We start from the raw sequence: 22,213 nt of genomic DNA on the forward strand, positions 1-22,213 counted from the left end.
TGCTCACACACAAAAGCCACGCGAAACTCTTGGCTGGACCCTCCTCCACGGTCCTTCCTGGCACCAGCAGGTCCTGACAGCCAGGGCGCTCAGGGTTTGCGTCTTCTAGTCTGTTTCCTATAATGATGTTTTCTTTTATTGCAAGAGCTCTCCCTGCTCCCGAGGTCAGCACGGAACCCCCTTTCTGGTTTCCTTGCTTATAGGATTTCTGACTTCGTCTAAACTTTGAGGGAATGAGAGTTTTCCTTTCTAGGAAGTAAAATGTCTGTCTTTTTGTGACTTTATATCTTCTTTCCTCTTAAGACAACACGGTAATACTTCATTTGATGTAAATGAATAAGTGAAGACCCAGAGTCACAGAAAAGGCAGACCAGGAGAACAGTGTTCATTTACCCAAGATGCTTTGTTCTGTGGAAACCGCAACTGACTTCCTCTGGGGAGGGCGGCGGAGACAGGATGTGCTTTCCCTAAATTGCTTTCCCTGTGGTTTTCACTCATTCGTTCTTGGAACACACCTGCTCTGTGCAGGCCTGAGGCACCATCTCAGTCCACAGGGGTTTTTACAGTGAGGCAGGAGCCTCGAGACATCACAAAAGGCAAAAGCAAGTGTGATAGATGCAAAGAGGGGACAGCACAGCAGGGTGAATGAGAGCAGCAGGGTACCCAGGCTCAAGGGAAGGTGGTGATGGATTGAGACCCTGAAGGACTCAGCCAGCGATGGCTGGCAACACAGCAGCCCAGGCCCCTCATCCAACCAGCGTGAGCAGTTGGGTTCCAAGGAAGGTGCTGAGGCACCCGGCTTTGGTCACGTATCCATCACTGACCCAGTCTTATGACTGGTGGCGTGGCACACTCGATGGGCCAGACTTAAATTTCATGCCCATCCCTTTGGCATTGGTTGGGAATGTTAGCCTCACCTGAACCATATAAAATGGGTTTCCCATGAGAAAAAGGGTTTTGTTCCTAGAAAAAAGGATATGGGAGAGGTATTAGACAAAACTAACAATTGAATAATCACAAGCCTTCTACTCTGCACCTCCTTTTCACAAATCTCTATGGTTGCTCCAAACCACCAGAGGAAACACACACACACACACACACACACACACACACACACACACACACACGCTCTCCTATAAAGAGAGGTTACCTCCTAGGAGGGGCGTGGCCAGTGGGCCGCTGGTGGTACCAGGTGGGGCTGAGCAGTGCCCAACCTCTAGCTGGGAGCTTGCTGGCCCCAGGAGGTGGCCCGAAACCCTGCGTGACAGTGTCCTACAGCTTGAAATTGGAGGTGAGGCAGCAGTAGGGCATGTTGTAATCTGGATCAAGTTTCAACTGCTTATATACTTTTTCATTTATTTTAAGTTTCATTTATTAAACCCCTTGGTCTTTAAGCATCATGTTTCTCATGCAAGATTTCTCATCCCAACATGGTGACTTCAGGGTAAGAAAATGTACGTCAACTGGATGAGAATGAGCATTGTAAATAGGGTTCTGCCCCATCCTCCTCTCACTTCTGTCACTCACCTCCCCCACGCTATTGAAACAACAGCAGTTTCAGAGTATTGATGAAAGTTGATCGAAGTTGATGGAAGTTTTCAATCCCTAAGTACTTGAGGATGGAGATGCAAAAGAGCTTATGTATCAAGGTTGACCATGAATTACCCATCATAGTGTACTTTCCCTCAATCCTCCAGATAAAAGAATGAAGGAATTACGTGGCAAGGGATCAGGTATGCATTCTGGTCTTTGATTTCACAGAGACAGATCTATCTAGCCTATCCCTAAGCATATGCAGCTGATGAAATCATGACCCGCTACTCATCCAGCTGTGAGTTTCCTTTGCCACGTTGTAGCCAGCAGTGTCATTGCTGTGCCCCACCGATGACATGTCCTGCCGATACATCAACAGTAGAGTGTGATGTGGCATCTCCTGCTCCCTTGAGTTTGGGATAAGAGCTGAAATGAACAAAACTCTTGGAAATAGACAGTTACTGCTTTCTTGCAAGAGACAGAAAGTTAACCTTTAGAACTCTGCATTGTTCAAGCCACTGGGCAAATTAATACCAGAGTGGAGTAAATTTTACTGGTCAGACCCCACTCAGCTTTGTTTCTTTATGGACTGACTTCTACTGCATGCTGTGCCCAGCACAGTGACTAATAGTGCGGATGCCCAACAAATGGCATGTTAGTGAGCCAAACGTTCCCATTCATCTAAAGCGTGTCTGTTGGTTTAAGGGCAAGGAAGGGAATTACAGGGAAGACGCTCTTTGTTCCCAGAGTTCAGTGGAATAAAGAAGAGTCAAACTCAAGTGTCTTTCCTTGAGGTCTCCCGCTGCCTCATTCAAAATGGTGCTCGGCATCTGCGCGGTGTGGTGAGGTTCTGGAGGACCAGTCCAGCCTGGCTGGGGGGGCGCCCAGAATGAGCACAGGACTCAGGGAAGCAGGACCTCACTCACTGAAACAAGTAAGGAGGAGGTGGATGCAGGGAAGCTGAGGTCCTTGAGCTATGACTATACTTTTTGTTTAATATACAAAGTATGTACAGAACCTCCCAGGGTTTCCGACGAGGAGATTCTCTTTCTTCCCTCTCGTTTCCCAAGGTGGGTCCAGGAGTTCCTCACCCAGTCACTCAGCAGCCTTCATTGGCTTCCCGTGATGTGCTAGTAACTGGGGACGCCCCTCTGTGAAGGAAACAGGTGTGAAGCCCTTACCGACACCATCCTGAACTATTACAGTGTTAAAACACGGCAAGTGTTGCAAACAAGGTCAGCTCCAAGGAGCTCTCCTCCCCTCACATCCTTAATGTTCAGGGGCCAAGCTGTCCCCTTCCCCATGATCAATGGCCATCCTCAGTGTAACTCAGGTTTACTGAGAGCCTGGGGGACTCACTGAACCTCACAGCACCTCAGGTCAGGTGCTGTCCTTGTCCCCATCATAGAAATGAGGGAAGAGAGTCTCAAAAAGTTCCCATAACTTGACCAGGGTCTCCTAGTGTGTAGGGTTGACACCAGATCAGCCCATTATTCTGAGTCCCAAGCCCCGGCTCTTCCAGTACTGCAGCACGGCCACCGAGTGTAGAAATCAAACAGGAGGAGGCCTTTCAAAAGGAATTGAGACTTGATAAACATTTGTTTTTGTTTTTCTTAGATCCCATACATGCGCAAATATAAAACAGTTTTCCCAAAAGATTCGGCGTCGGAAAGAATGGTTTACTACTGACCTCTTTTTTTAAAATGTATTTTATTGAAGTATGGTTGATTTACAATGTTGTTAATTTCTACTGTACAGCAAAATGAATCAGTTATACATATATAGATATTCTTTTCGTGTTCTTTTCCATTATGGTTTATTACAGGGTATTGAATATAGTTCCCTGTGCTCTACAGTAGGACCTTGTTGTTTATTCATTCTCTATATAATAGTTTGTAGGTGCTAACTCCAAACTCTCAATTCATCCCTCCCCCACGCCCCCTCCCTACTGGCAACCACAAGTCTGTTCTCTATGTCTGTGAGTCTGTTCCTGTTTCGTAGATAGATTCGTTGGTGTCACATTTTAGATTCCACATATAAGTGATATCATATGGTATTTGTCTTTCTCTGTCTGACTTGCTTCACTCAGTACGATAATCTCTAGGTCCATCCATGTTGCTGCAAATGGCATTATTTCAGTCTTTTTTATGGCTGAGTAGCACTGACCTCTTCATCTCTCAGTCGTGTCTTTTAAACCTCACAGTCCAGCTGAGGAAGCACTTTGGACCTCGTGAACCTGTGTCAATGCTGGTTTAGAGGCTCATTGAGGTCAACTGACAAACTTGGGTTTGAGAAAAGACAAGAACATTTATCACGTGTTTAATTATTATTCCTAGGGTGTGACTTCCTGCCTCCACTTTTTTTTTTTCAGGTAAAAGAGCTTTTAAAAGCTCACTTTGGCAAGCGACAGGATGGGTGATTAGGTTGTGGAGATCATGAATATACACCCACTGAGCAAATAGAAAAAAGTAAAACCAAAAGACTCACTGTTCGGTGAGTGGGTACTTAGGCCTAAAAATAAGATTCCCCGTGACAGCATCACAACAGAATAAAAGGGTCAGCGTCAAAATAAGCTGTGAATGAAGGGAATGTGCTGTGGAAAACAAAGACTTTTTTTAACCATTTTATGGAGTTACGATTGACATACAAAAAGCTGTACGTATTTAGTGTGTACACCTTGATGAGCTTGGAGGTAAGTGTACACCTGTGAAACCATCCCCACAGCCCATGCTGTAATCATATCCGCCACCTCCTAAATATTCCTCCCACCCTCTTTATTTACTGTGATTTCTGTGTGTGTGATGAGAACACTAAACATAAGATTCACCCTCTTAGCAAATGTTTAAATATACAGTGTTAGTAACTATAAGCACCATGCTGTACAGTAGATCGCTACAATTTATTCATTTTGCACAACTGAAACTTCGTACCCTTTGACTAATACCTCCCCATTGCCCCCAGTCCCTGGCAATGACCATTCTACTCTCTGCTTCTTCTATGGGTTCAACTTTTTTAGATTCCACGATCATGCAGTGTTTGTCTTTCTGTATCTGACTTATTTCACTCAGAATCACGTCCTCCAGGTTCATCCATGCTATCACAAATGGCAGGATTCCCTTCTTTTTAAAGGCTGAATAATATTCACTTGTACGTATATACTACCATTTTCTTTATTCATTCATCTGTCAGTGGACACTTAGGTCTCCTCTGTGTCTTGGCTCTTGTGAATAATGTTGCAATGAACATGAGAGTTCAGGTATCTCTTTGAGATCCTGATTTAAATTCCTTTGGATATTTACCCAGAAGTTGAACTGGTAATCATATGATAGTTCTATTGTTAATTTTTTGAGGAACCTCCATACTGTCTTTTGCAGTGGCTGTATATATTCTCACCAACAATGTATAAGGGTTTCCTTTTCTCCACATCCTCACTAACACTTGTTATCTTTTTTTTTTTTTTTTGATAACAGCCACCATAATTGGCATGAGGTGATAGCTCATTGTTGTTTTGATTTGTATTTCCCTAATGTGTAGTGATGTCGTCCATTTGAATGTCCTCTTTGGAGAAATGTCTTAACAGTTCTTTTGCCCATTTGTTAATCTGGTTAGGACAGAGACTTGTGTCCAGTTCAGGGAAATGCCCTATGGGAGGAGTTTGGGAGACTCTCTTAAATGGTTCTTAAAAAAACAGAGAATGGGAAAATAAGAGGTCCAGGACGGGGGCAACTTAGTGCAGAGGTCAATGGCTGAACCTGTTGCTGGTCTTGACTGCTGCAGGGGTTTTGTTTGGTTTGATTTGTCTGCTTCTTTGTTTGTTTAATGAGATGCTGAACGTGTCTGATGAGGAATCAGGTTGTAGAAAGATGGACTTTTTAGTAGTAAGAACACCATCTGGTCCCTGGGAGGAGGCGAGCATTGCCCATCATGACATTGTCACCTTGGAAGGTGCACGGAGCCTCCCCAGAGCAGGATGCAGAGAAGGGCAGGGGGCAGAGCTGGGCTTGGGGAAGTTGGCACCCTGGCTGATGTGAGAGGAAGTTGCCCAGACAGGACACCAGTGTGGGCAGGAAGGCAGTCCCAGGGCACCACACAGGGCACAGCTTATCTGAAGAGTGGGAACCATTTTCCTGAATTTCTCACATAGTCTTCAACAGATACCACTATGATAGGATTCGAGAGCCCTCCAAACTTTGGCAGCGCAAACCCCAGGTACATGTTCTCTCTTTCCTTGACCGGAAGATGTGCTAAAAATGGTCATTTCCTGAGCTCTCTGGCTCCACGCCCCTCTGTACCGGGCACTGTCCTGCTGTGTAAAAAGACCATCAGATTTTATGCCTCCATGGCCTCTGCGAGCAGTCTCTGCCTTGCAAACACAGGCATTCGTGGAAGCCAGTGCTTGCTCCGGTAGGGAGCTTTGTGGGGCTGGAAACGTGGTGTAAGACCTCTGCGTCGCTCGCTCTCTCTCTCTCGTTGCTTCCTCACGTCAGTCATCATTATTCCTTGGAGCCTGCTTTAACTTGCATTTTCTCACCGGAATTGTGTGGGAGTTGTTCAGGAGAGCAAGCCTCCCCTTCCCCCGCAGCCGGCCAGCCACCCACTTTGGGGTTGGGTCAGGTGTGGCCCCAGAGCCAGGCCTCATCTCTGGAGAGGCCGCACGTGCCATGGGCCCAGTAAGCAGCCCTCCAGAAGAGGGAGTGATGAAATGCATGCTTTGCTGTGTAGCTGAGGCGGGCTTGTATCAGGCGTCAGCCAAGATGCCAGGTGTGATTTCTCGGGACGCTGAACACATCTTCCCTTAACCTGAAAGCCTCGTGCTGTTCCAAGAAAAATGTTCAAAACACTTGCAGGAGGTGAAAGTGCTGCTTTGCTTCTGTTTCAGGTGCTAAACCTGCCCCCGGGATCTGCTTCGAGAGAGTCAACTCTGCAGGTGACCCTTATGGCAACTGCGGCAAAGACTCCAAGAGCTCCTTCGCCAAGTGCGAGATGAGGTGGGGTCTGCCTCCTGACCGCGCCGTGGCTTTGAACTTCCCAGATCACTTAGGGCTGCTTCCAGACTTTCCCTCTCTGAGCGCTGTCTGTTCTTGCCTTTCCAGAGATGCTAAATGTGGAAAAATCCAGTGTCAAGGAGGTGCCAGCCGACCAGTCATCGGTACAAATGCCGTTTCCATAGAAACGAATATCCCCCTGCAGGAAGGAGGTCGGATTCTGTGCCGTGGGACCCACGTGTACTTGGGCGATGACATGCCGGACCCAGGGCTTGTGCTTGCCGGCACAAAGTGTGCAGATGGAAAAGTAAGACCCATATGTTCCCTTGCATCACAAATGTAAGTCTGGAAGGGGGCCCACTGAGAAACGTCCTGTTGGAGAACTGAGTTACAGGGTTGGTTTGTTTTCCTAAATCCGCTTCTCAGAATGTTGCCTCTGAAATTCCGTTCTTTGCACCTAGAAGAAAAAGTCAATAAATCCTAGATTCTGGTCTGACCATTGAGATGCGGATTTGGGAAAATCAAGCTTGTTTTCTCAGCTCTTTAGTGTTAATAAGTCATGTCTACACTCTGGATGTTATGAGAGTTTCCAGCCAGGAAATTACTCTGGAAGGAAACACAGCAGCATATTATATTGTTTTTGGAAACGTGGTTTGGGTTTTTGGCACGGTGGGGACTTGTTCTCACCTGGACAGAATGGGAAGTCAGATGTAGTTTCAGAGACCCCCATACAGGGACAGGAGAGGCGAAGAGATAGGATAAGCTTAAAGCCAAAGGGTGTTCTTTTGGAGATCAGGGGGAAAGGTAGACTGAGATACTGGGGGTTGGGGGGCGGGCAGTTAGAAATAAAGTCCAAAACGACCAAAAAAAATTTTTGAGATTTTTATATTCTGCCACATTGTTTTTTCCCACCAAACTTTCTCATCGGACTGAATGACAGCAAGTTAATAAAACACTTTAGGAAAGAAGATGCTTTCATTAGGCCCCTCCTTTTCACAATGATTATGAAATCATTCCTAACATGGAGGTCACAGAGCAGAAAGGAAAGGTGCTGAGTCATCTCCTGTAGCAGAGCCCCCAGGACAGGAGTTCCCTCCACTCCGCCCCCTCCCCCTTCCCCCATACACCACAAATGCTTTTATCCTTAAGGAAACAGGATGATAAGTGAAACGTGTTAATACATTCTGGGTGTCTCCTGAACCACACCCATTCGCTTATATTCAAGCCTTGACATTAGACTGACACCATTTAAACTGTGGTCTGAACAGCTAAGGCCAGGTGCATCTGAACACTGAAATTCCAAGGACTCAATTTATCAGTGAGCTTTTCCCTTCATGCGCAGGATTCAATGTGCTTTGATCTCCTTCCTGCAGAACACTAGTTCTTTGAAAGCCTTCCTTAGCCTAGCCCGTGGGTTGGGGGAGGGCAGCACCTGTATGCTGTGATTCTGCCTGGGGTCCTGCTGTGTTCATTGCAACCCCAGACAATTTCCTTTCTCAGCCGGAATGTGACAGTCCCCTTGGCCAAGATTCCCACCAGCTCTGAGAGCTGCTTGGACCAGCACTTTTTTCAAAGGGCGTTAATCTTGCCTTAGATAAACTGCTGGGGTCAGATGGTGAATGTCTCATAGGAAGGTCCTATTTGATTTAAAATGCTTCTGTAATCTAAAAATGAGACTTTTCTCCCTTTGACTCCACTAATTTGTAACATCTTATGGGAGATAAAGAACCTGATCCCTTGAGTCTGGACTATATTATGCACCTTTGAAATAAGACTAAACTCTTTCAACCAGCCCAGTACCATTTAGCAAATTGCTGCCTCTGCAGAGGCTTGAGAAATACAAGGGAAGCGTCTGTTTTACTCGCTGAGCATTTCTGTTGATGGTTTATGTCATCGACGATAGTACTTGTCAGTCGGTATTTTGGAAAATTTCCCGTATTTTAATATCTCCCTTACCAGATTCTCGGATTCTTGGAGTCTTTGAGTCTGCATAGGCCCAGGTGAAGGGCTAGTCTCTTTTGTTCTCTCCTACATCTTTTAATGGAGGGGGGAAATGCTGCAATATGCAGATTTCATTGCAAGCTCTAAACAAAAATCATGAGAAAATCAGTTACCATAATTTCAGGATTGACCAAAACCATATAAAATGCCATGAAGATAGACGACTTCCATAGTGTCCACATTGATGTGAGTCTTGAAACGGGCTGAGTTTGGAGGCAGGCATCAGGTTCCATATCCGGGTCCAAGGCAAAGTGCATTATTCATATTAAATGAAAGATGGTCTTCCCCAAGCTTTCCTTTGCTTTCTCTTCTTTTTTTTTTTTAATTTTTATTGGAGTATAGTTGATTTACAATGTTCTGTTAGTTTCAGGTGTACAGCAAAGTGAATCAGTTATACATATATCCACTCTTTTTTAGATTCTTTTCCCATATAGGTCATTATAGAGTATTGAGTAGAGTTCCCTGTGCTATACAGTAGGTCCTTATTGTTACCTATTTTATATATAGTAGTGTGTATATGTCAGTCCCAATCTCCCAATTTATCTCTCTCCCCTTTACCCCCTAGTAACCATAAGTTTGTTTTCTACATCTGTGACTCTATTTGTTTTGTAGGTAAGTTCATTTGTACCCTTTTTTTAGATTCCACATATAAACAATATCATATGATATTTATCTTTCTCTGTCTGACTTACTTCATTCAGTACGACAGTCTCTAGGTTCATCATGTTGCTGCAAATGGCATTATTTCGTTCTTTTTTATGGCTGAGTAACATTCCACTGTATATATGTACCACATCTTCTTTATCCATTCCTCTGTTCTTAAATACACAGATAGATGCATGTGCGTGTGGTTGTAGACAGACTGAGATATTTGCTGTGTTTCCCTCCTCTCCAGATTTGCCTCAATCGTCGGTGTCAGAACGTAAGTGTCTTTGGTGTTCACGAATGTGCGGTGCAATGCCACGGCAGAGGGGTAAGTAGGTGAACTGCCTTTGTATAGCCAGCCCACAGCAAGTTCAGCACTAAATCATTCCTTTGTAAAGGATTTTTGGCATCCATAACTTTGTAAAAATATAGCAGTCAGTGTCTCCTCAATATTTTCTTCTGAAGACATTCATTTTCTTTGACCTTTACATAGCATAAGAAATGGGATTTTTATTTAACAAAGAAAATCAGATTGAGTGATAATTATCTTTTAAATTAACATTCTGGATTTTTTTTTAAAAAGGACTTTGTCATCTTCAAAGTAATTTTAACATGAACCTTCCTTCATGAAGAGTTTTTCATTAGCGTTTCAAACAGAGCTGTCCCTCCTACAGCCAAGATTCAGAATATGTGTCTGAACTGAAATATTTCCAAAAGGAATTAAAACAAAGAAGACAGAACATACTGACCACATGTTCTTGAAATCACATACAATGGGTGTCAACTAAAGAAGGCTGTTATTTTAGTTCAGAGAATTTTTTGGGTGGGGGGAAGAGGATTCTAATTGTTTAAAACCTAATTTATTTTTTCTGATGGGCTTAATTGTTTCCAGTGGAATCATATTAATCTTGCCTAGCTATGCCAGGGGTTCATTTGTTTTTCTGAAACCTTTTCTACAGATATTGTGCTCCAAATTCTACTTTTAAAATAGACACTCACCAATGATTGTAACATAGAATTATGGAGGTATGCATAAAATTACTCTTGTGCTGTAACCATAAAGGATTGCAGTGTCACCTCAGATGGGTTTGTTGATGGTGAGTGTAGCTGACCAGTACAGTACATGACCAGTTAGTAGCAAGGCTGTGTCAGGGACCCTGGACCCCTCCCTCTCCAACATCCTGGGGTCCCATCCACACACTGGAGAGGCCATGACTTGGGAACAAGTAAGGACCCCGATCCTTCCCTCGCGAGGCCGGGCTCACCAGCAGCGCCTCCAAGTGGGGTGTGAGGGCTGTAATCTCTCTGCCACAAGCTGCCAGAAGGGCACATGACTGTGATGTGCATCAGGAGACCAGCGCAGGCAGGGCAGTTGCCTGAATCCCAGGGAGCCGTACCTCAGCAGCACCATCTCTGAGGAGACAGGCAAGACACACAGACTCGAGGCAACATGGGCTATACTACACGGTAGTTAATTCGGCTTAGCGTCAGCTTCATGGAAACACACTTTCTCACTTATCGCAGGCTTTCCTGACTGTTGGGCTTCTTGTTGGAAGCATCTGGGGCGGGTGGTTGATTCAGAAAAAAAAGAGTCTGTGAAAGCAGGGAAACATCACAAATGAGAGAAATGCCCGGAACATTTATCGTGTCTTAAAATATAAAAGTGTGTGTTTGGCTTTATCCAGCATCCGTAGCTGGGCCCTGACTCCAGTATACAAATCATCCAACGTGCACCATCTATGATGTACCGTTTGTTTCTCTAAGCGGAAGGGAAACTTAGACACTCAACGAGCAACCTTCCTGTCTTTTGCGGCTTTTCCTGACCATTTTTCAGCTGTTCCGCCCATTCCAAATTTGTCAAAAGTTCTTTTCAGTGACTTTCATTTTTCCAGCATTCCCAAAGCGTTCAGCCTCGTTGTCATAGAAATAATTCTCTCTCGTTTTCACGCTCGTACTCCACTCGTTCCGGTAGTAGTTCGGCAAATTCCATATGTGACAGCCTCCCCGAGCCTCCCGTCTGAAGGTGCCCAGGGTTGGCGGGCCCATGATGCCCAAGGGCATGGATTCCATGTCCCTGAAGCAGGGCCCCTCCTTACCACTGAGAGGGCTTCTCATCTCGGCCAGATCAGGAGGGTTTCCTGGATTTAAAAAGAAGGACATGCAGATTGAGAAGAAAAAGGGGTTGAAAGGAGTGGGTGAGCCCTAATAGTCTCGATCCTTCTCTCAATAGCTGCTGATGTAACAACAGCACATTATGTTAATCCGCAGCCTCGGGCTCTGGGCTCACCTGTGTGGTGCTGGGTTTAGGGTTTATCCTCACAGCCACATGTACGGAGTCTGACTGTATCGGTGTGATGGGGGCTCTGACCACAGGGCCTTTGCTTTGCTCTCGGGCTCAATTAGGGCTCAGAGACTTAGCACTGCCCCAGGGGGAGGTGCATCCTAACCCTGCTTCCCTCTTGGTGTCTTTCTCCTCTGCTGCCCGGAAGGTGTGTAACAACAGGAAGAACTGTCACTGCGAGGCCCACTGGGCTCCTCCCTTCTGTGACAAGTTTGGCTTTGGAGGAAGCAAGGACAGCGGCCCCACCCGGCAAGCAGGTTAGTGGTGACGGCACGTCCCAGGGAGTGGGCTGAGCTCCTGAGGGCAGCGGGAAGCCAGGCCCTTGGGAGATCCTTCCAAGCAAGGCTGAGGGCTCACCAGCCGTTGGGCGGGTGCACAGCCGGAAACCCAGTGAGGGCCCCACGCAGACCTCACACAGCCCGCGGCCTCTCCGTTTCCAGACCCTCCCTAGTCCTTGCCTGATCTTTGCAGAGACTCCTCGCTCTGCTTTACTCAGAGGCCGAGTTTGCTGGGTCTTAGCCTGTGACATTTTCTTAGCTAAGGTCATTCTACCGCAGACTGCCAAGTTGGGTATGAACTTCATTGTCGGATCAAAGGATTTTGTCAAGGCCAGCCTCTGTGTACCAGGGCTAAGAGGTGTGCAGTCAAATGCCTTTTCAAGCTCTTGCTAGAAAGACACCCTCCTTTTCATAAAGGGACCGGTCCCGGCAGTAGCAGCAGAGATAGCAGCAGTTTCTCTTTGCTGAGCGGCTGTTACCTGCCGTGCTTCACGTTTTATATGCATTAGCTCATCGAATCCTTACAAAAGTTGGCAGTATTCTTCTTTCCTTACAAGGGACCCGAGGCTCAGGGAAGTTAAGTAACTTTCACAGAGTCACACAGCTAAGACTGAGGCACAGTCTACCCGTGAAGAAGCCCCTAAGGGTGGCTGTGCTGGGACTGTCGGTCCTTTCCTCCTCAAAGACGTGGAGAGGTGGTCTCCTAGTGCAGGACTGTCTTCTCTGAGCTCTTGTCAGCCAGTTAAAGGGCAGGCCTGAGTGATGCCCACTTTAAAGCGAAAGAAGCGAGGCCAGTGGTGCAGAGAGCCCACCGCGAGCCGGGGGCGGTGGGGGGGGGGGGGCAGGCAGGAATGTCCCGAGCACGCTTGTGCTGCCACTTGTGCGGCGCCCACCTGAGTCCCTGGATGCTCGGACGGTGGCTAACGCCACTGTGGAGGACGTCCTACGTCCCGAGTCCCGCTGTGACTGGCAGGGTTGAATCTGTGGCTTGGCCACTGTTTCCATGACAACAGACACAACACTGCTCTACAGGACCGGGCAGGGGGCACAGGGCCAGGAGGGAGAGACCTTCTGGGCAGCCACATCTGGAGAAACAGTGCTGTGAGGACGGGAGGTGAGCTCCCGGTCATCCTTCTGCTTAAAGATGGTCGTGTCTCGACGCTGCTCCCGAGACCGCCCCGGGCTCCAGCCCTGCAGCAAGTGAAAAAAGGGCGCCAAGGTCTTTCCTCTTAGCACACATCCATCCCAGGGGGTAATAAGCCAGGCCTGGCCCAGCGTCCCCGCCTTGATGGCTGGCCTCTTGCTGCAACTTAGTCAGTTTTCTAATTGGCCATTAAGAGTTTATTGTTAGAAAATAGCAGCATTTTAGTTTTTAATGCATCGGGGACCCTGCCACCTGTTCCGTCCTCCGCATTCAAGTGAGCCAGATGGCATTCAAGGAATTGGACAGGATGGCGGGAGACAGGCCACATGCTCTGGGTCCCTTTTCGGTGTGGACACCAGGGGGACTCAGGTTTGGGGGTTTCCTAAACTTTGGGGGAACCCACAGAGTTGCCAATTCTTCGTTGTACCAAGTAAGAATATTTTAAAAATGGAAACAACTGAAGAGCCGGACTCATCCACCATTGCCGTCGTATCATAAAAGAAAGTAAGTTTACACACCTCCCCCCAAAACACCTACAAAAAAGGGGCCACGAGAAGCCGGCTGATGGCTGCACGGGGCACAGCCGCGCCCTGGGCCTCACTGCCCCCAGCCCGCCCGCCTGCCCGCCCGACTGGGGCTCAGAGGTTCATGATGCAAGTATTTCTCCGGCATCTGCCAGGCGCCAGCCGCTCCTCCGGGCCCTGGGAGACACTCAGGGGGCACAGCACGGACGAGAAGCTGTGATGGGCGGGGTGATGTGAGACTCAGGAAGGTGGGCCACGGGACGGTGGGGACATGGGGGGCAGGCTCCGTGGGACACGGCGCCTGCACTGGATGCGGGGATGACACTGCCTGCGGCTCTGGCTTGAGCAGCTCGAGGAGACAGGCAGCCTGGGGGCAGGGGGGGCCCAGTCGGTGTTTGACTGATAACTCCTCCGTTTAAGACTCCGGAAGTTGGACGTGCGGAACTAGAAAGTACGGCTGAAGCCTCTTGCTGCTCGCTTTTTAACGAGCTGTGTTAAGAGACAACAGAATCCTAACCAGAGGCACCTGTGACTGCCAGCTCACAGCCTCGAAAGAGGGACCTTTGGGCCAGCAAACCAGAGCAAGGCTTTTCCAGTAACACAAGTGAATCAAGACGGTCCTGTGTTGATCGTCTGCCTTAGACTCAGACACATCCCTCTCAGGACTTGTCAGCTGGGGATGAAGTCCAGAAACAGGGTATGAAGGCTTTCTCCCCCCGGGGTGGGGGCTGCTACTGCCCTGGTTCCCAGCCAGCCGAATGTCCCGGTCGGAGGTGGGGTGGGAGAGCCCTGGTGACAGAAACCACCTCCACAGCCATCACCAGCAGCCCGAAAGGACTGCAGGGCACCTACCAGGGGACGCACAGACGGATGGCTGCCGGCGGGAGAACAGAGGCAAATGAATTGAGACCTGTGCTCTCAAGGAGTTCACCGCCCTGGTGAAACTGCAAACACAGGTCCTCCAAATCCCAGCATTTAGAGCCCTCCGCAGACGGCCCTTGACCGCGGCTGCAGTTAGCAACCAACGGGATGGTTTGATTTTCCCTTCCTTTCCACACCCTTGAGGAGTCTTGGTGTCTCTGCACTAAACAGAATGGGATCATATCACAGAAAGGGGGGATGTTTCCTTAGATAAAATAAACAGCATCCTCCCAGAGAAAGGGGTTTGCCCCCCCTCACAGGCTGCGTTTTTAAGTCCCTAACATAACGAAACAGAACCCAAGGGCATTTAAACTGAGTTTGCTTTTTCACCTTCTAATTTGATGATACCCAGAAGTAAGGTCTTGGTCTAAAAAAAATACCAAAAAAACAAAAAACAGACACCAACAACAAAGAATGAGAGAAGGAAAGAGTCTGCAGGAGCATATTTGTGATGGGGGCTGGGAAGATTTCAGTTTGGGGACCACTTTAAATCTGATGGGATTCTAGTGACAGCTCCCTGTTACTTTCACCACCATTCCCCTGCTGTTGTCATGCCTGGGGGGCCCATGTGACCAGGGATATGGTCCCACTGGCCAGACTGTATTCCCATTTAGCAAGTTCCAGACTTGTCAGAAATGAATAATGGCAGGGCAGATTGCACCTCAGACATGACCTTTGAAGTGAGACTAATTTATCAGTACACCATTCAGGGATTTACTCACTCCATTTCTGTTCCTTCCTTCAAAGTTCATTTTGCCGTAAATGTCACAGTTTGATACTCCCCATATTTTAGTTATATGCCTCCTTCTCTGAGTCAAATGTGCTTTGTTTCAGATAACCAAGGTTTAACGATAGGAATTCTGGTGACCATCCTGTGTCTTCTTGCTGCTGGATTTGTGGTTTATCTCAAAAGGAAGACATTGATACGACTGCTGTTTACAGATAAAAAAACCACCATTGAAAAGCTAAGGTACCCTGGGTTGGGGTCATCTTTTCAAGAAATGGCATTTGAAAGAATGTGCAATGGGCTGCTTCTCACTGTGTTTCCTTAGCAAAGAAGAGGTCAGATTTTCTGTTGGTTTGGTGTGTTAACATTTCTGCCAGACCAGCTGCCCCCTTCACTTTCCCTTCAAACTATTTGCAATTTATTACATAAATAAGCAGGGTGTTGATGAATTCCACTGGTGTATTTTTCCCACCCTTACATTGGTACTTTTTACAAGATGGAATGATATTAAAACATTTTTATCAGATGGGGTAGCTTTCGATCCAAATATATTCCGAGACATCATTGCTAAAATGCCAGCTTTATGCAAAATGTCTCCCAGGTGTCCCAAGCTGTGTGTCGTTGGATTGCAAGAACTAATTTAACAGCATAATGGCTTGGGGGGAAAAAAACTCAATATTTACGTTTTAATCTTGTAAGAGTGTTAGATAACTTTTCTCGTGCATGTTTACCACACTAAGTTAAAAGAAGTGCATTGCATTTTGAGTGTCACTGTGAACAAAATAGAAAAAGTCAAGTCAAGCAGAGGGGACAGCGCCCTCGGCAAGCGTGTCTGGGATTGCATTGCAGGTGTGTGCGCCCTTCCCGGCCGTCCAGTGGCTCCCAGCCTAGCCAGGCTCACCTCACCCACCTCAGCAAAGGGCCGATGAGGAAGCCGCCACCTTCCAGCACACCTAAGGTGAGTTTTGAACAAACATAAGAAGCGAGCAAGCGCATGAAGACGCGGGTTTTTCAATAAGAGCTTGAGCAGGACTAGACCCCGCAGCCTCTTGCTGTGAAACGCTGGGTCAGCACCGTAGGGGCAACACGGTGCCAGGTGCCACTGAGGCCATGTGCCCTGCAGGACATGCTACGTGGTCATCATCCCTCCGGTCACCCAGGTGGCCACATTCCTAGGAGGCCCACTAGCTATGCTGACCAGGCAGGGTCCTGATGCTGGACCCCTTCTGTGATTTGAGAATGCCACTGAGTGGGTTTGGGAGAGCTTCTATGGCCCGCTGCTACTCCCAGGGTATTTCGGAGAGTTACACTGAACCCTTGGTCGGGCCCATTTTGCTCCAGCCCTGGGCTGTAGAAGCTCTGTCCAACCTATGGCTTCAAAGAGCTGGTTCCTCAAACCAAAGTACCTCATGGTTCCCTACTGTCCCTTCACTTTCCTGCTACCTTGGTGAATTATGACTAGTGTTCACTCTGGTATTTAGGTTCCCCCACCAAGTGTTTTTGATGTACCTGTAAGAATTCTTGAATATTGAACTCATTCAACAAGAGTCCAGATTGTAGCAGGGAAAGGTGTTGGTGTCAGGAAATGACAAATGATTTTTAAAATCATCATCAGGTATTCAGTAGGCAAAAAACAACCACAACAGCAATAAAAAACTGTTTTATCTCCCTTGATCCAAAAAGTGTAGAAGGTTGGGTTGCAAAGAGGAGACAGCCGTTCCTAATGAGCATTGTCACCTTTCACCCCTACCCGTGGGAGACAGGTAAAACAGCTTCATTTGCAAGAGCCAAAGATGCAGTTTTATTTTGAAGAGCCAAAAACCAGAAATTACCCAAATATCAATCAACGGGTAAAAGGGTAAACGCACTTTGGTATATTTACACAGTGGGATGCTTCTCAGAATTAGAAAAAATTAACTATTGATACACACTACATCTTGGATAAATCTCAAAGTCATTATGATGAGTGAAAGAAGCCAGACCAAAAATGATGATTTCATTTATATAAAATTCTGGAAAATGCAAAGCAATTTATAGTGACAGAAATTGGATCAATAGTTGCTGGGAGAAGGAGAAGGGGGGCGGTGGGAGGGAAGGATGACGGGGTGGTGGATATGTTCATCGCTTTACTTACTGTGATGGTTTCATGGGTGTGAATCTATGTCAAAATTTACCAAATTGTACATTTTAAATATATGCAATTAATAGTCAATGAGACCTCTATAAAGCTATTTATAGAAAGAAAGGAAGACAAGAGGGAGGCAGGGAGGGGCAGGGGGCATGAGACCCACGCTGAATCCGTTCTCATCTGTCGCTAAAAACAAGGCCACCAGGCAGGAGACGGTCCTCCAGACCCAGACCCTCACCTCCGCCCCGATGCTCCTTCCCCAGGAGTTTTCCTCAGTTCTCATCGAGCCTTGTGTACACTGAACTACGCCTCATTTTCACAAGCCCTTTGGAATTTCCTTAAGATCTGGTCTGTGTCTTCATACGTGTTGGTGCTTCCTGAGGTTGCCTTGCACCTACTTGTTAACGAATTAAACCAGTTTTTAAACATTTAGATAGAAAGCGATCCCACTATTCCAGGTTTGGGGGTGGGGGAGGGTTGTTTGTTAGAATTCTGAAGCTGACATCAATAATAATAGATTCCCTCTGCTGTAATTCCTTGATTTCTTTTCCTCCTCCACCTGCCCTCCCCCTGCAGCTAGAGCAGATGAGTTTGCACTGCTTGTCCCTCCAAGGATTACACAGTAATGACCACATCATGGCTCTTTGCTCTGACCCCGCAGGACAATCCCAGGAGATTGCCGCAGTGTCAGCACGTGGACATCAGCAGACCCCTCAAAGCCCTTGACGCCCCTCTGCCCAGTTCTCCTCAGCGAGGACTCCCGCCCCTGCACCCGGCTCCTCGTGTGCCCTGCGTCCCTGCCAGACCCCTGCCGGCCAACCCTGCACTCAGACAGGCCCAGGTACGCCCTCAGCTGTTAATTTGATGGAGGTCATTCAGATGCAGACTCTGCTACTTGCTAAAGTCTGAACTTAGGCGAGTTGCTTAAGTTCTCAGCACCTGTATAAAATGGAGATAATTCAGCTCCTGAGATGGATAAACAAGATCATCCAGGTAAAGCATTTAGTACAGTACTTGGTGTCTAGTTACGGTGCAATATATTTTAGTTATTATTAGGAATATTTTTATCTTTTCTATTCAGAATAGTGAGGGTGCCCATTCAACTTGTCATCTAGACCATGACACTTTTGAGAATGACAGGTGGCACTGTGAATAATTAGGCCTGGGCAATTAAACAGAGATGATCACTTTAGGAATGATAATGGGCATACTTTCTTACCTTTTTCACCTTTAAAAATTATTTACAAAAATGTTACCACCGATTTAGTTTCTCCATACCAGATGCAAGAGTGTATAAGATACTTTGTGTATATGATCTCATTTTTATGCTGTTTTTGGAAGTAACAGTTTGTTATAACATGAACAACAGGAAACTGGAGGTAGGGAAAAAGCTAAAAGCAACCAAATGAAAAGCACAAAGATATAATCGCTGGTCATTTTTCATTGCTATCAATGTTATATTTTCTTCTATCAATTTTTGTATACTTATAATTAAATGTCTATTTAACATAATTTATTCTATAGGTACATTGCTTTATATATATACTCCTTCTTTGCCTTAAAGTCATTCCCATTTACCATGGCATTAAAAATTGTTTAAAATGTTATTTTATCGACAGCACTGTATGTGTATATAGAATACTTTTTTAAGTGCTTGCCAATTAGTGGGCATGTTTGGATGTCTCCAATTTTTGCTATTATAAATAGCTCTCTTATGAAGGTCTAGATAGATAAATTTTGGACCACTTTAATTATTCCCTTGGAGAGATTCCTAAGAGTGAAAATACTGGGTTGAAAAATGGTATAACCATTTTAAGCATCTTAATGTATAAATTAAACATTTTTTCAGGATGGATACGCACTTACATTCCCATACTAGTACAGAGCATACTAGTACTAAGTATTAACATTTTAAAGCTTTGCGCATTTGATACATAAAACAAAATATCTTTTTCTGTGTAGTAGTTCTATAAATTACTGAAAGGGATGTTGAAGTTTCCAACTATAAATGTGTCTCTTCTCGGCCATCAGTTTTGAAGCTCTGTTGTTCGTGGTACAAAACAATTAGGATTATTGTGTCTTCTTGGTGAATTGACCCTTTTATCATTATGTAATGTCCTTCTTTAGCTTTGATGACTTTGTTCTAAAATCTACTTTATCTCACATTAATACATTCACCTCAGTTTTCTTTTGATTAGGGTTTGCAAGGTATGTGTTTTTCCATCTTTTTACTTTTAACCTACCTATGTCACTTTACTTGAAATGAGTTTCTCAGAGACAACATATAGTTGGGTTGTGTATTTCTTCATCTGTTCTGTCAGTCACTGTCTTTCAACTGATGTGTATAGACCATTTACTTTTAATGTAAGTATTGATATGTTAGAATTGAAGTCTACCATTTTAATGTTTTTATCATACTCCTCTTTCCTGACTTCCTGTGGGTTTCTTGAACATTTTTCACTATTCCATATTGATTCATCAATAGTGTTTATGAGATATGTCTGTCTGCACTTTTTTGTATGGCTGCCCTAGGGCAGGGTTTCTCAACTTCAACATTGTTGGCATTTGGGGCTGGATGACTCTTTGTTGTATGGGACTGACCCGTGTATCATAGAATATTTAGCAGCATCTTGGTTTCTACCAACTATAGATGGCAGTAGCATGTGTAATCATGTCTCTAAACATTGCCAGATGTTCCCTGAGAGACAAAAATCACCCCTGATTGAAAACTGCTTCTCTAAAGATTACAATATAGGTACATAATTTATCACAGTCTACTAGTATCAATATTTCATCACTTCAAGTAAAAACTTTACCTCCTCTTAGGTCCCTTTATCCCTCTCCCTTTAAGATATGGATGTCTTAAGTGTTACGTTTATGTAGTGAGAACCACTTCAGATGTTGTCATTTTTGCTTTCAAACATCAAGGATAACTTTTTATTTTTAAACTTTTTTTTTTAATTAATTAATTAATTTATTTATTTATTTATTTTTGGCTGTGTTGGGTCTTCGTTTCTGTGCGAGGGCTTTCTCTAGTTGCGGCAAGCAGGGGCCACTCTTCATCGCGGTGCGCGGGCCTCTCACTATCGTGGCCTCTCTTGTTGCGGAGCACAGGCTCCAGACGCGCAGGCTCAGTAATTGTGGCTCATGGGCCTAGTTGCTCCGCGGCATGTGGGATCTTCCCAGACCAGGGCTCGAACCCGTGTCCCCTGCATTGGCAGGCAGATTCTCAACCACTGCGCCGCCGGGGAAGCCCAAGCATAATTTTTTAAACTTAAGAAGAATGGTTTACAGTATCTACTCATATAGTCACCCTTTCCATTCTTTCTTTACTTCTGATGTTCCAGGTTTCTTTCTGTTATCATTTCCTTTCTGTCTGAAAAACTTCCTTCAGCTATTTGATTTAGCCATTTGAAAGCAGGTCTGCTGGTGACAAATTCTCTTAGTTTTCCTTCATCTGGAAATGTCTGTTTCACCTTTATTCCTGAAGAATATTTTCAATGGATATAGAATTCTGGGTTAACTGTTTTATTCTTGCAACATTTGAAAACTGTTGTTCTGCTTCCTTCTGGCCTTTATGGTGATGAGAAATCCACTGAAAAATTCCATCCACAGTCTCTGTTCCAGGGAAGAGATGAGGTCTGTTATTGCAAGGAGGGATGGAAAGCAGGGCTCTGCCAGCTCCAGGATGTGGTGCCCAGTGGGGACAGCAGGGCATGGCTTTTTCCTAGTGCTCACCCAGAGGTAGAGTAAGGTCAGGTATGGTCAAATGTTGCTCTTACTGGGTCACCCTTCTCCTGTTCTTTTAGCTAAAGATAGCAGGCTTTCCTCCGGCTTTTGTGTGTGTGTGTGTGGGTGGGTGGGTGTGTGTGTCTAGTGCTATTGGCATTTCCAGATGGGGGGCTCTCCAGAGCCCAGGCCAAGATATAAAGAAGGGGAAAACAAACAACAAGGACTCACTACTGGTTCATTCCTTGAGTTCTGAGGTCCCTAGCCAGTCCATTTACTTTCCTGCAACTTTTAGAGTGTCAGCTGCTTTATGAATTTTCTCCAGGCTTTTTTGTTATAATTTGCAAGAGGAATAGGGTGAAATGTGCTTATTCCATCTTGTCCAGACCTCATTTCTTTTTGCATTCCTTTGATTGCCAGGACACTTGAACTGCTTTTTGTATATCTATTAACAAATGGTGTGCTGGTAAATTGGCTGTCCAAAAAAAAAAAAAGCCTTGATTTGTAGGTGACTCCTCTGCTGTAAAAACTCCACCATGATCAATTTCAAGTTATTAACATGATGTCACTGAACAAGAAGTAGAGAATCAGCTGACATGAGCTGGTTACAGCCGGCTCCAGCATACAGCTGCTATTAACTGTATTTGTTCTGTAAGTTGTCTGTTCCCATCCTTTGCCTGTTTTTTTCCTCTGTGAGAGAGAGTTTTTCTTCCTGATTTGTTAGTTTGTGTTTTTTTTAACATCTTTATTGGAGTATAATTGCTTTACAATGGTGTGTTCGTTTCTGCTTTATAACAAAGTGAATCAGCTATACATATACATATCTCCTCCCTGTTTTTAGAGTTCATTTTCTTAATGGGTTAAGAATATTTATCCTTTTCCAGTAATTTACTGTAAACGTCTCCCTAATTTGTCTTTCAGTTTTATTTATTTATGCTATTTCTTGGTATAAAAGGAATTCCAGTTTTTAATATTTAATTTATTAATCTTTGGTGAATTCGCCCATTCCTTTTGTGCTTACGAAGTCCTCTCCCATTTCAGTCAGTTAAGATCCACCTATAACTTCTGTTTATTTTGTTGTCTGTTGACCATTCTGTCAACACTGATTTTGAACCTGCCTTGGATTTACACTGGTGGAAGGGGTGGGCACCTTCTAAACTCTTCTGGACTTATTCGAGAATCTGATGAAGGCTATGAACCATCAGAAGATGCACCACTACTCAATATTTTGTATGCAAATTTCAGATATTCACAGAG

The 22,213-nt window shown here is 45.4% G+C and overlaps 1 protein-coding gene across 1 annotated transcript in view; it reads left to right on the forward strand.

Annotated features, from left to right (window-relative positions):
- Positions 1-22,213, forward strand: part of ADAM12 (ADAM metallopeptidase domain 12) — a 383,219-nt gene that overhangs the window by 335,247 nt on the left and 25,759 nt on the right. The window contains exons 15-21 of the mRNA XM_082423180.1: positions 6,413-6,521; positions 6,627-6,825; positions 9,415-9,492; positions 11,654-11,762; positions 15,207-15,342; positions 15,949-16,057; positions 17,889-18,068. Coding sequence (XP_082279306.1) covers positions 6,413-6,521; positions 6,627-6,825; positions 9,415-9,492; positions 11,654-11,762; positions 15,207-15,342; positions 15,949-16,057; positions 17,889-18,068 — 920 coding nt within the window. The remainder of the gene's footprint in view (positions 1-6,412; positions 6,522-6,626; positions 6,826-9,414; positions 9,493-11,653; positions 11,763-15,206; positions 15,343-15,948; positions 16,058-17,888; positions 18,069-22,213) is intronic.

Source organism: Balaenoptera physalus, assembly GCF_965194825.1.
Source record: "Balaenoptera physalus genome assembly, chromosome: 14".
Taxonomy (NCBI): Eukaryota; Metazoa; Chordata; class Mammalia; order Artiodactyla; family Balaenopteridae; genus Balaenoptera; species Balaenoptera physalus.